The sequence below is a fragment of the Nomascus leucogenys genome, chromosome 22a, assembly GCF_006542625.1.
Source record: "Nomascus leucogenys isolate Asia chromosome 22a, Asia_NLE_v1, whole genome shotgun sequence".
In the NCBI taxonomy this organism is placed as follows: Eukaryota; Metazoa; Chordata; class Mammalia; order Primates; family Hylobatidae; genus Nomascus; species Nomascus leucogenys.
Genome location: NC_044402.1, coordinates 1,086,791 through 1,099,320, shown reverse-complemented (window position 1 = coordinate 1,099,320; position 12,530 = coordinate 1,086,791). Strand labels below are relative to the sequence as shown.

General features: G+C 54.5%; 1 protein-coding gene across 3 annotated transcripts in view; it reads left to right on the top strand.

Annotated features, from left to right (window-relative positions):
• Window positions 1–1,349: 1,349 nt before the first annotated feature.
• The window catches only part of CEP170B (centrosomal protein 170B), a 64,130-nt gene continuing 52,949 nt past the window's right edge, over window positions 1,350–12,530 (top strand). For 2 of the 3 annotated variants that reach the window (XM_030804028.1, XM_030804025.1), the window contains exons 1-2: window positions 1,350–1,985; window positions 7,378–7,741. In XM_030804028.1, coding sequence (XP_030659888.1) covers window positions 7,589–7,741 — 153 coding nt within the window. In that variant the 5' untranslated portion in view covers window positions 1,350–1,985; window positions 7,378–7,588. The remainder of the gene's footprint in view (window positions 1,986–7,377; window positions 7,742–12,530) is intronic. The other variant, XM_030804026.1, reaches the window with a different exon arrangement.

Genomic DNA, 12,530 nt, shown 5'->3' with positions numbered 1-12,530 from the left:
AAGTTAGCCGGGCATGGTGGCAGGCGCCTGTAGTCCCAGCTACTCGGGAGGCTGAGGCAGGATAATCTCTTGAAGCTGGGAGGCGGAGGTTGCAGTGAGCCGAGATCACGCCATTGGACTCCAGCCTGGGCGACAGAGTGAGACTCCGTCCAAAAAAAAAAAAAAAAAAAAAAAAAAAAAAGAGATTGTAGAGATCTTTCCATATCATATAGGAACTTTTTTTTTTTTTTTTTTTTTTTTAATGGAGTCACTCTGTCGCCCAGGCTGGAGTGCAGTGGCACTGTATCGGCTCACTGCAACCTCCGTTTCCTGGGTTCAAGCAATTCTCTTGCCTCAACCTCCCGAGTAGCTGGGATTACAGGCGCCCAACACCACGCCGGCTAATTTTTATATTTTTAGTAGAGACGGGGTTTCACCATGTTGGTCAGGCTGGTCTACGAACTCCTGACCTCAGGTGATCCACCCGCCTCGGCCTCCCAAAGTGCTGGGATTACAGGCGTGAGCCACCGCGCCCAGCCGAGCAACGCCACTTATTACCCCTGCTGACTTGGGAGCAAATCTCACATATAAATTCCCCCACGTGTGGAGGTGTTTCCCTTCCCTTGCTGTGTCTGCATTCGTCAGCAGCCACGCTAAGCGGCTGGACCAAATGGAGCATCATAACGTGTTATTTTACTTTATGATTTTATTTTATGTTTTTTGAGACAGAGTCTCGCTGCTCCCGTCCACCTGCCGGCGCTCCCCGGGCTGCGGGCCACGGCTGTCTCCTCCGGGAGCGGCGGCGCTGTAGGAAGCCTGGTCCTCTCCCTCTGCGGTCACAGCCATCTCTCGCGTATGCCCCCGGACTGACGCCTCCCGCCGGGAGCCCTCTTCGAATCCCGCCTGCGCAACTCCCACGCCACAGCCCTGGGCCATCCCTGCTCCCGCGCAGCCCAGGTCGCCTGCCTCCTACCTCGCCTCCCCAAGGCCCCAGCGCGCCAGGGCTTCCCTGTCCCGGGCGCCTGCTCGTGGCGGCGGGCTGGCTCCTTGTCCCGCTCTTCAGGGCCGGCGCCGGCTCCTGGGCCTCCCCTCCCTCCCACCCGCCTTCTCCGAGCTGACGCCAAGGCCGGACGGACGCGACAAAGGCCTGCTGCCGAACGTGACCTGTCCGCGGAGTAGACAGACGCGCCCCCTGACCGCCGGCCTGAGGAGACCGGGAGGGCGGGAGCGGATGGGCGCGCCTGCGCACCCCCTCCCGGCGCTCGCCAGTCACGTGGGGCCGCGAGTGGCGCCGCTCCCGGAAGCGTCCCCCTGGGAAACGCGAGCAGTGGCGGAGCGGGGTTCCGTCTGGGCCGGGCTCTAGCGCCGGCGCTGCGCGGGAGTCATCGCGTGCCGACTTCCGTGTTGTCGCTCTCCCCTCCCAAAAGCGCGGCCGCGAGGACGGGAGCTGCCAGCGATTTCCTCGCCTTTGTGTCCCGGGGCTGTCCGCTGCGCGTTACTTGGTGCGATACGCGCACTCGGCGGTGATCCCGAGCCCCACGCGGACCTCCGTGCGTCCCTGCTAGTGCCTGGCGCCGTCACTGACGCTGAGGCGTGAACACGGAGTCGGCCCAGAGTGGCTGTTCTCCCGGACGCCGAGGCCACCCAGCGCGGCCTCAGGGCCGGGCAGAGGGGACTGCAGGGAGGCGCGGGCCGCATCCCTCCCGGGGGTCTGCGAGCTTCTTGAGGCCTCATGCCCCCTTTTGAGCCCCGCTGCTGCCCTGTGACGCTGCTTCTCCATCCCTGCAGGTGACCATCGACGGCGTTCCCCTTGCTCACTTCTTGGTTACGGGCCAGGGGATACTCCTGCCCGACCCTCGGCATTGCCCAAGGGAGTTTGCACTTCCCACTGGGCTCTGGCAAGCCTCTGTGGAGAGGAGCCGTCCACCTGCCTGACCGGGCCCAGCTTTGGGGAAGACCTTCTTGGTTTTGTCTGCTGGCTGGACTGACCCTGGCCCTCAGCCCAGGTGAGGCGACCAGCGGCACGATGCCCATCTGGAACATGGATTTCTCTCCAGGGTGGCAGAAGAATGGTTTAGAGGCAGCAATGGGATGAGGGAGAATCCCGACCCCGTCTCAAAAGGTCAAGATACGCCAGGTCTGGGGGAAAAATAGCCCTACTCTAGAGGGCTGAGAGAGCTTGGTTTGGTGCAAATCTGAGAATCCCTCAACACTTTAATTTCTTTAATCCTGATAACAGTTAACTTCCTACAGACTGACACCTCAGGAATAAGCTCCTTCACCTGCGTTCCCTCTCTGTTTCCTCTATTCTTTCCTCCAATCCTTAATTTTTTTTTTTTTTTTTTAGATACAGTCTCGCTCTTTTACCCAGGCTGGAGTGCAGTGGCATGATCCTGGCTCACTGCAACCTCCACCTCCCGGGTTCAAGCAATTCTGCATCAGCCTCTCGAGTAGCTGGGATTACAGGCACCTGCCACCACACCCGGCTAATTTTTGTAATTTTAGTAGAGACAGGGTTTCACCATATTGGCCAGGCTGGTCTTGAACTACTAACCTCAAGTGATCCACCCACCTCAGCCTCCCAAAGTGCTGGGATCAGAGGCTTTTTTTTCCTTTTGAGTTGGAGTTTCACTCTCGCCCAAGCTGGAGTGCAGTGGCGTGATCTCGGATCACTGCAATCTCCGCCTCCTGGGTTCCAGTGATTCTCATGTCTCAGCTTCCCAAGTAGCTGGGACTACAAGTGCCACTTGTATTTTTAGTAGAGATGGAATTTCGCCATGTTGGCCAAACTGGTCTGGAACTGCTGGCCTCAAGTGATCCGCCCGACTCGGCCTCCCGAAGGGGATTACAGGCATGAGCTACCACACCGGTCTCCTCCAATCCTTTCTAAAAAGCAAGTTTAACCATGTCACTCATTTGCTTAAAATCTAGGCCAGGTGTGGTGGCTCACATGTATAATCCCAGCACTTTGGGAGGCTGAGGCAGGAGGATCACTTGAGCTCAGGAGTTGGAGACCAGCCAGGGTGGGCAACATTGTGAGCCCCCATCTCTAAAAAATAAATAAATAAAAACTTTGTTAACTATGGGATGGATGGATATGTAGATGGATAATGTATCAGAAGCACTTTTGGCTTCACAGCAGAAACTCCAAGTGTGGTGATTTGAACCAATAGGGATTTATTTTTCTCCCATAACAGGAATCCTGGAGGTAGATGTGACTGGCATTACTTCAGCAGCCCAGTGCTGTAAGGGCCAGCAATTGCAGGACCAGGCTTTGCAATTCTGTGACTTTCCCTCATGGTCACAAAAGGATTGCCACAGCTCCAGACATCACACCATGTTCTGGCTGTAAGGATGGGGAAATGATAGTTACAGAGATGTTTATCTCTTTATTATGAAAGCAAAATTCTCAGAGGCTGCCCAGTAGGCTTCTACATACATCTCACTGGCCAGAAGCAAGTCATGTGCCCAGTGCTGCTGTGAAGCTTAGAGAAGTTGGCACTAAGTGTTCCCAGTGTTTGTAGTGAACGGGAGTCGGGGAGGCAAGCATGGAGTTAACTGTGGTGGTGGACATCTGTCATTGGGACCGCCCAACATCTTTTGAACATATTCTCTGCATTTCAATAGTTCTCTCAAGGGAATCCTGTCATTCCCACTTAGAACTCAGGATTTCATTTGTCTGCCCCCCTTTGCCACTAGGGGAAATGAGGCAGAGGCTGCCATGCTGGGGCACCCATGGGCTAGCTGGTGGGGCAACCATTTTGCTAAATTTGGTCCTGGCAAACCAGGCCACATATTTCTGGAGTTCACACTGGTTGTGTCAGCTTCCTGCCACGGCAGTTCTGGGGCTGGTGGGGGCAGCCGACCCTTTACTCAGACCAGTTCTGGCCGGGGGTCTTGGCATTGTACCCAGAAAGTTAGTCTGATCTGTGAGCCATCCTACAACTCTTCAGAAATCCATTTCTACTTAAACTGGCCAGAGTGGATTTGATTATTTGCAGTTGTTAGGAATCGAATTGTGTCCCCAAAAATCTATGGTGAAGTCCTAACCCCCAGTAACTGTATGACCTTATTTAGGAATGTAATTGATTACAGATATAATCAAGTTAAGATGAGGTCCTATGGGTGGGCCCTAATCCAATATGGCCGCTGGCCTTATAAGAAGAAGGAAATTTGGACACAGATGTATGAGGAAGGCCATGTGCATTAGAGTTCTCCAGATACACAGAAGCAATACATTTATGAGAAGAGATTTACTGTAGGAATTGGCTCATGTGATTATGGAGGCTGAGCAGTGCCATGATCTGTCAGTCTGTCGCCTGCACGCTGGAGAAGCAAGACAGCCATGGTGTCATTAGTCTGAGTCCAAGGCCCGAGGGCAGGAGAAGATGGCCATCCCAGCTCAAACAGAAGCAAATTCTTCCACTTTTTTGTCCTTTTCAGGCCCTCACATTGGATGGTGCTCACCCACACTGGTGAGGGTGGGTCTTCTTTACTCAGTTTACTATACTAATTCAAGTGCTAACTTCTTCCAGAAACGCCCTCACAGACACACCCAGAAATCACATTTACCAGCTATCTGGGCATCCCCTTGCCCAGTCAAGTTGACATAAAATTAACCATCAACCATGTGACAACTGAAGGAGAGCTCAAAGTGCTGCAGCTTCAAGCCAAGGAAAGCAGGACTGGGCCCACACCGGAAGCTAGGAGAGCAGTGAGGGAGGGTCCTCCCCTCAGCCTTCAGAGGAAGCGCAGCCCTGTGGCACCTTGCCATCCGGCCTCCAGAGCTGTGTGAATACATTTCTGCCATTTGTAGCATGCAATCTGTGGTCCTTTGTTACAGCAGTGGAACCTCAGCGCAGCCCCCGGCGACAGCGTCTGGGCAAGTGCGAGGGAGGGGGCAGGCAAGCAACCGGATCCCACAGTTGGGTTTTGCTTATTGATTCCAAAGAGAGACCCAACCAAGGGCCCAGGCTTCTACCCCTGGGCTTTCAAGGAAGTGACAAGCTACCCAGCTTGGCCGGGCGCGGTGGCTCACGCCTATAATCCCAGCACTTTGGGAGGCCGGGGCAGGTGTTTGAGACCAGCCTGGCCAACGTGGTGAAACCCCGTCTCAGCCAAAAATACAAAAATCAGCCGGGTGTGGTGGCACATGCCTGTGATCCCAGCTACTCAGGAGGCTGAGGCAGGAGAATCACTTGAACTGGAGGCAGAGGTTACAGTGAGCCAAGATTGCACCCCTGTATTCCAGCCCAGGTGACTGAGCGAGACTCCTATAAGCTACACAGCTCTGGCAGCCTCATGTCATACCCTCCCCTGTCCTACCTACAGGAGGGGAGGGAATTCAGAGCCCACATCCTGACAGGCAAAATGCAGTGATTCCCACCCCTGTCACCCCTGAAGCAGCGAGGGTGTGCATTTGAAATGCTTGTAGGTGAGGACTCTGGCATCTCACCCCCCCAGCTGGGAGCCGGCCAAGCTACATTCCCTGCAGACAGTCCTGCTGTCTCCCTGGGAGCAGAGCGATTGCTGGGCTTACTGTCCCTGAAGGTGGGCTGTCCAGTTGAACGTGGAGATGATGCCCACCCCCCTGGGTATTTCCGAATGTGGGAGCCCATGAGAGCAGCAGGCACCAAACTAGTAAGGAGGCAGGCAGGGTGGCAGGCCCAGGGCGAGAATGCCCTGGGTGGGGCCTGCAGAAACGAGCTCTCTCCTTCGAACTCATTCAGAGGTGCAGGCAGGGGTCAGGGAGTAGACCAGGGGCCAAGGTGCCCAGAGACCAGCCATGTGGGGCCGTGAGGCTGGTGGGTTTGAGAGTCAGGGACCCTTACCTTCACGTCCTTTCTCAGGGCCCTGGGAGGGACCCCAGAAATGTACCTGCAGAGTCATGTGACTTAAATAATTTATATACCTTAAATAAATACATATCTCTCTGGCCGGGCGCGGTGGCTCACGCCTGTAATCCCAGCACTTTGGGAGGCCGAGGTGGGCGGATCACGAGGTCAGGAGATCGAGACCATCCTGGCTAACACAGTGAAACCCCGTCTCTACTAAAAAATACAAAAAATTAGCCGGGCGAGGTGGCGGGCGCCTGTAGTCCTAGCTACTCGGGAGGCTGAGGCAGGAGAATGGCGTGAACCCCGGGGGGCGGAGCCTGCAGTGAGCCAAGATCGCGCCACTGCACTCCAGCCTGGGCGACAGCAAGACTGTGTCTCAAAAATAAATAAATAAATAAATATCTCTCTGCATCTCTCTCCGTATCATCTGTCTATCTATTTAGAGTCTGCCAGGGCTGCCAAAACAAAATACTACCGCCTGGGCAGCTTAAACAATGGATTTTTTTTTTTTTTTTTTTGAGGCAAGGTCTTACTTACTCTGTTGCCCAGGCTGGAATGCAGTGGTGTGATCTCGGCTCACTGCAACCTCTGCCTCCTGGGTTCAAGTGATTCTCCCACCTCACCCTCCCCAGTAGCTGGGACTACAGGTGCCCACCACCATGCTCGGCTAGTTTTTGTATTTTTGGTAGAGACAGGGTTTCACTATGTTGGCCAGGCTGGTCTTGAACTCCTGACCTCAAGTGATCCGCCTGCCTCGGCCTCCCAAAGTGCTGGGATTACAGGCATGAGCCACCATGGCCGGCCGACAATGGAACTTTATTTCTCACAGTTGTGGCGGCCAGAAGTCTGAAAAGGGGTGTCAGCAGGCTTGGGTTCTCCAGAGGCCCCCTCCTTGGCTTGTAGACACTGCCTTCTCCCTGTGTCTTCACGTGGTCTTCCCTGTGTGTGTCCTGATCTCTTACGAGGGCACCCATCAAATGGGATTAGGGACCTCACACTCTAGTGACCTTATTTAAAGACCTCATCTCAAAATAGTCACATTTTGAGGGATAGGGGTTAGGACTTCACCATATGACTTGGTAGGGGCAGGGACACAATTTAGCCAAAAGTAAACAAAGAAATAAAACATATTTCTATATTAAAATATACAGTGTTTGTGTGTGTGTGTGTGTGTGTGTTTGTGTGTGTGTGTATCCTTGTACCTTAAAGAGGAGCTTAAAGAATGTGCCTGTTGGGCCCTGCAAACCTTCGTGTGCCTCTGCCTGGATCCCGGCAGAGCGAGGACCCCGTGGGCACTGCAGGGCACGTTTGGCTGCAGAGGGAGCGCCTGAGCAGGGAGGGGTGGCGAGCAAGGCCCCAGCCGCCTCCTGCCTTTCAGTCTCCTGCCAGCAGCTCCCACCAGCGGCTTCCTGCAGGAACTGGTGGGAAGGGGGTGATGTCCCAGGCAGAGCACAGCGCTGGGCGGCCAATGGAGGTTCATGGCACAGCCCACGTTTGCACTCTGCATCCTGTCCTCCGTGATTGTCCTTCACTAAGAGAAAGAATTTCTCACCCCAAACAGGGAAGAAACCACAGCGGCACTTCCCACAGAAATCGGAACTCTGTTGTGAGTCACCCTCCTTAGAGGTAGCAGGGAAGAAGAGGATCAAAGGAAATGGTAAATTAACCTGCAATACGCTGCGTCCGGGAATAGAAGCTCCCAGTGTGGCTGGTCCACTCCTCATCCCTGCACCACGGAGGCTCTCCCGGAGGCATGTCAGAACCCCAGCCTGATGACCAAGCTCTGTCCACTGCCCACCACAAACAGCCACCACTTGAGCCTAGATGTGTGCACGCAGCAGTGGTGTCCACCCAGGAGGGAGACCCCAGGAAGAGGCCTGCCGTCTGGGAAGCAGGCTCAGGCCTGTGTGGGCAGCAACCTAGAGGTAAGGGGCTAGGTGGTGAGGGGCCATGTCCCTTGAGCTGGAGGAGGCCAGAGCAAGGAACTCTACAGCATGGACCTCAGGACAGAGCTCCTGGGTCGGGGCATTGCCGGCCTGCAATGCAGGAGCAGGTCAGAGGCCCCCATTGGTGAGCGCAGCTCCTACATTGATGTGCTAGGGCTACTGTAAGGAGGTGCCACCAATGGGGCGTGAACAGCAGCAGCGTGTGGTCCCACAGTTTTGGAGGCTCCAGCTGTCCACAGGACTGGTTGGTTCTGAGGCGGCGGTGGGGAATCTGGCCTCTCCTCCACTCTCTGGGGGTTTGCTGGCCGTCTTTGCTGTTCCTTGGCTGGTGGAGGCAGCGCCCCAATCTCTGCCCGAATCTTCACATGGCGTTCTCCCTGCGAGCTGTGTCCAAATTTCCCGTCTTTATAAGGACACAGTCACACAGGATTAGGGGCCCACACTCCCGGGATGACTCATCCTAACTTAATGAATCACATCTGCGAAGACCCTATTTCCAAACAAGGTCACATTCCGAGGTCCTGGGGGTTAGGCCTTCGACATATGAATTTGAGGGGACACAATTCAACCCGTAACAGCTTCTGTCTCCCCATGCATCCGATGTGCTCCTCCCTCTGCCGTGCTTAGGCTGGGGTCTCTACCAGGCACCTCGACCTGAGTCCTCACTCAGGCCGGCTCTGAGCCTCACAGCTCCGTCTGTGGGAGCTGCCCTAGTTTTCCACGGACCTTTATTAGGTGATGTGGGAATATCAAGCAGTGCCCCAGAATCCCTGGGTTTTGACACAGTGCTTCCTCTTCACCTGAGGCAGCATTCCCACCTTCCTGCAGGGATCTCTCCGAGGAGATTCCTCTGCAAAGATCTCTGGCCAGCGGAGCTCCCTTCTCCAGCGGTCAGCTCGGCAGCAATCGGCCCCACATGGCCAGAGGGCATCTCTGCTCCTGTGTTTGGGAAGCAGACCCACATTCCCCAGAGGACCGGGAGCCAGGACTGCCACTCCTGTGACCCCACCTTACCAGAGTGGGAAAGAAAAATCCCTCAGTAGCTGATTAGCTGTCACGGCCACTCTGTGTAAGGACTGCAGAGGCGTGGCAAGGCCGTGACTGGCATCTGTCCACAGAAGGCCTCTCACAGGCATGGCTACCTCCGGTTCGGCATTCTGGCGGTGGGGAAACGGCCTCCTAGGTCGGTCCCAGGTTAGAAGCCTGTTCTGCCCCCCACAGGCCCGCATCTCAGTGTTAAGGGGTGCAGTCTCCCCGCTGCAACCATTCCACCAGTCTGTTAGGCCTCCTGCTTCTAGGTGAAGGGCGTGGAGTGAGACCAGTGGAATTGATGGACACAAGCTTATCGCCACACTGGTTTTCCTCTGAAAAAGGCCCTGGATTACAAGTGTCATTTGTGGAATCCCAAGGCAGTGAAGGAGGCCAAGGATGGCATTCTGGCGGGAGGAGCCTGCGAGGACCCGTCCCTGCGAGGACCCGTCCCTGCGAGGACCCGTCCCTGTGAAGACTGGTTCTTGACAAAGGGCACACCGTGTGCTCTGCCTGCTTCGTGGAGGCTGGCTGCCCTCCCCACAGGGGGTGGTGCCAGATCAGGGCTCAGATGCCATCCTCGCTGTTGGAAAGATGGGCGCTCAGCTGTCCATGCTGCTGGAAGGATCTGGTGGGGGTGAATAGGCTACGGAGCCTGTGTGGCCACCATGCCTGTGGCCTCAGCCACTTTGTGCAAAGGACTGCAGAGGCGTGGCAAGGCGATGACATGTCTGTCCACCGAAGGCCTCCCTGGTTTTGAGCCCCTCCTCTGCAGGGAATGCTTCCAGCATTTTCATGGATTACAAATGTCTTCAGCCCCTGCCCTTTCAAGCAGTTCCTTAGCTCCCCTCCCCAGTCCACAGAGCCATCTCCTGCCTGTGAGTTAGGCCTAATCAACGTAAATCTGTCCTCCAGGCCCTCCCCTCCAGGTGAGGTGGGCAACCAGAGGTGCTGCTGGACGTTTGAAAATACAAAAGGCCGGGCGTGGTGGCTCATGCCTGTAATCCCAGCACTTTGTGAGGCCGAGGAGGCGGGTGGATCCCAAGGTCAGGAGTTCGAGACCAGCCTGGCCAAGATGGTAAAATCCTGTCTCTACTAAAAATACAAAAATTAGCCAGGCGTGGTGACAGGTGCCTGTAATCCCAGCTATTCAGGAGGCTGAGGCAGGAGAATCGCTTGAACCTGGGAGGCGGAAGTTTCAGTGAGCCGAGGTGGTGCCAGTGCACTCCAGCCTGGGTGACAGAGCGAGACTCCTATCTCAAAAAAAAAAAAAAAAAGAAGAATACAAAAATTAGCTGGGCATGGGGGCACGTGCCTGTAGTCCCAACTACTCACTGGGAGGTTGTATTAGTCCATTTTCATGCTGCTGATAGAGATGTACGTGAGACTGGGCAATTTACAAAAGGAAGAGGTTTATTGGACTTACAGTTCCATGTGGCTGGGGAGGCCTCACAATCATGGCAGAAGGGGAATGGCACATCTCACATGGCGACAGACAAGAGAGAGAAGGAGCTTATGCAGGGAAATTCCTCCTTATAAAACCATCAGATCTCATGAGACTTATTCAGAATCACAAGAACAGCATGGGAAAGACCTGTCCCCATGATTCAATTACCTCCCACTGAGTCCCTCCCACAACACATGGGAATTTAAGATGAGATTTGGGTGGCAACACAGCCAAACCATATCAGAGGCTGAGGTGGGAGGATTGCTTGAATCCAGGAGGCAAGGTTGCAGTGAGCCAAGATCATGCCACTGCACTCCAGCCTGAGTGACAAAGCGAGACCCCCATCTCAAAGCCCCCACCCCCCCAAAAAAAAACCAGATACAGGTGGATGATTGGATGGGTCAGGGATGGATGAATGGTTGGATGGGTGGAAGGATGGATACTGGATGGGTGGACTGTTGGATAGATGGTAGGATAAATATTCGGGTGGTGGATGGTTGGATGGATGGTAGGATGGTGGATGGTGGATGATTGGCTGGATGGATAGTAGGATGGATGGATGGATGGATGGATGGATGTTGGATGGATGGATGAATGGTGGGGTGGTAGATGGGTAGATAAATGGTTGGATGGACAGTAGGATGGTGGATGGTTGGATGGATGGATTGATGGATAGATGGACGGATGGAGGGTTAGATGAATGCATGTTGCTGGATGATAGAATGGTGGATGGATAGATTGGTGGTAGGATGGTAGATGGTTAGATAAATGGTTAGATGGATAGTAGAATGGTGAATGGTTGGATGGATAGATTGATGGATGGATGGTAAGATGGTGGATGGTTGGATGGATGGTTGGATGGATGGTAGGCTGGTGGATGGTTGCATGGTTGGGTGGGTGGATGTATGGTTGGATGGTGAATGGTTGGATGAATTGATGGATGGATGGTAGGATAGGTGAATGGTTGGATGGATAGGGATGGTTGGATGGATGGATTGATGGTGGACTGATGGATGGATAGACGGTTGGTAGATGATAGGTTGGATGGACAGTTGAATGAATGGTTGGACGGATTGATGGTGGATTGATGGATGGATAGATGGTTGGTAGATGATAGGATGGATGGAGAGTTGAATGAATGGTTGGATGGATTGATGGATGGTTGGATGGATGGATGGATGGATGGGTGGATGGTTGGTTGGACAGATGGTTGAATAGATGGTATGATGGGGTTAAGGACAGATGCATAGGTGGTGGGAAGATAGATGTTTAAAGATGGTTGGATAGGAAGATAATTGGATGGATGGAGGATCCCCCAGGGTTGCTACCCGAGCAAACTCTGGGAGGTTTGGAAATCTTGATCACAGGGGTCTGCGGGCCTGTCCTGTGGATGAGAAGTCAAGACTGGAGAGGCTTTGACCTGGGCTGGTTTTAGGGATAGGGGCCACTGTGAGGACAGAGATGCAGAGGCACAGGCAAGGAACTGGGTGGAGGTGCACTCTGCCGGATTTCTGGTGTCTGATGGAGATGGTTATTTGTGGACTCCAGATGATTCTAGAAGGCCCCAAGACTCTTCTGGGTGGGATTCACGAAGGCAGGTGGCAGGTTCCCCAGCTTAAAAGCCAATAGAAAAGTAAAGAATCGGGCCGGGCGTGGTGGCTCACGCCTGTAATCCTAGCACTTTGGGAGGCCAAGGCGGGCGGATCACGAGGTCAGGAGATCGAGACCATCCTGGCTAACAGGGTGAAACCCCATCTCTACTAAAAATACAAAAAAATTAGCCGGGCGTGGTGGCGGGCGCCTGTAGTCCCAGCTACTCAGGAGGCTGAGGCAAGAGAATGGCTGACCCGGGAAGCGGAGCTTGCGGTGAGCTGAGATTGTGCCGCTGCACTCCAGCTTGGGCGACAGAGTGAGACTCTGTCTCTTAAAAAAAGAAAAGAATCGGAATGACAGATACCGACAGTCTGAGGATTGGCGGAGATGGCCTCGCTGACTGGGGATATTTGAGCAGAGGCAGGAAATGGCTGGGGCAGAGGGACTGGCGGGAGCAGAAGTCTGATGTGGGGCTCGGGGCGTGCTGGGGCGCAGCGAAGTGGCAGGAGATCCCGGAGCACCGGCAGGGAGGGGAGCCAGAGGGAGAGGAAGGCGTGGAGGCCTTATGGAGCTATCCTGGGGTCTTGGATGTTCACTCCGAGTGAGATGGGAGCTGCAGGAAGGTTTGATCCCTGGAGAGACCAGATCGGGCTTGAGCTCTGACCGCAACCCCTGGTGGCTGGTTGGAGGACAGAGGGG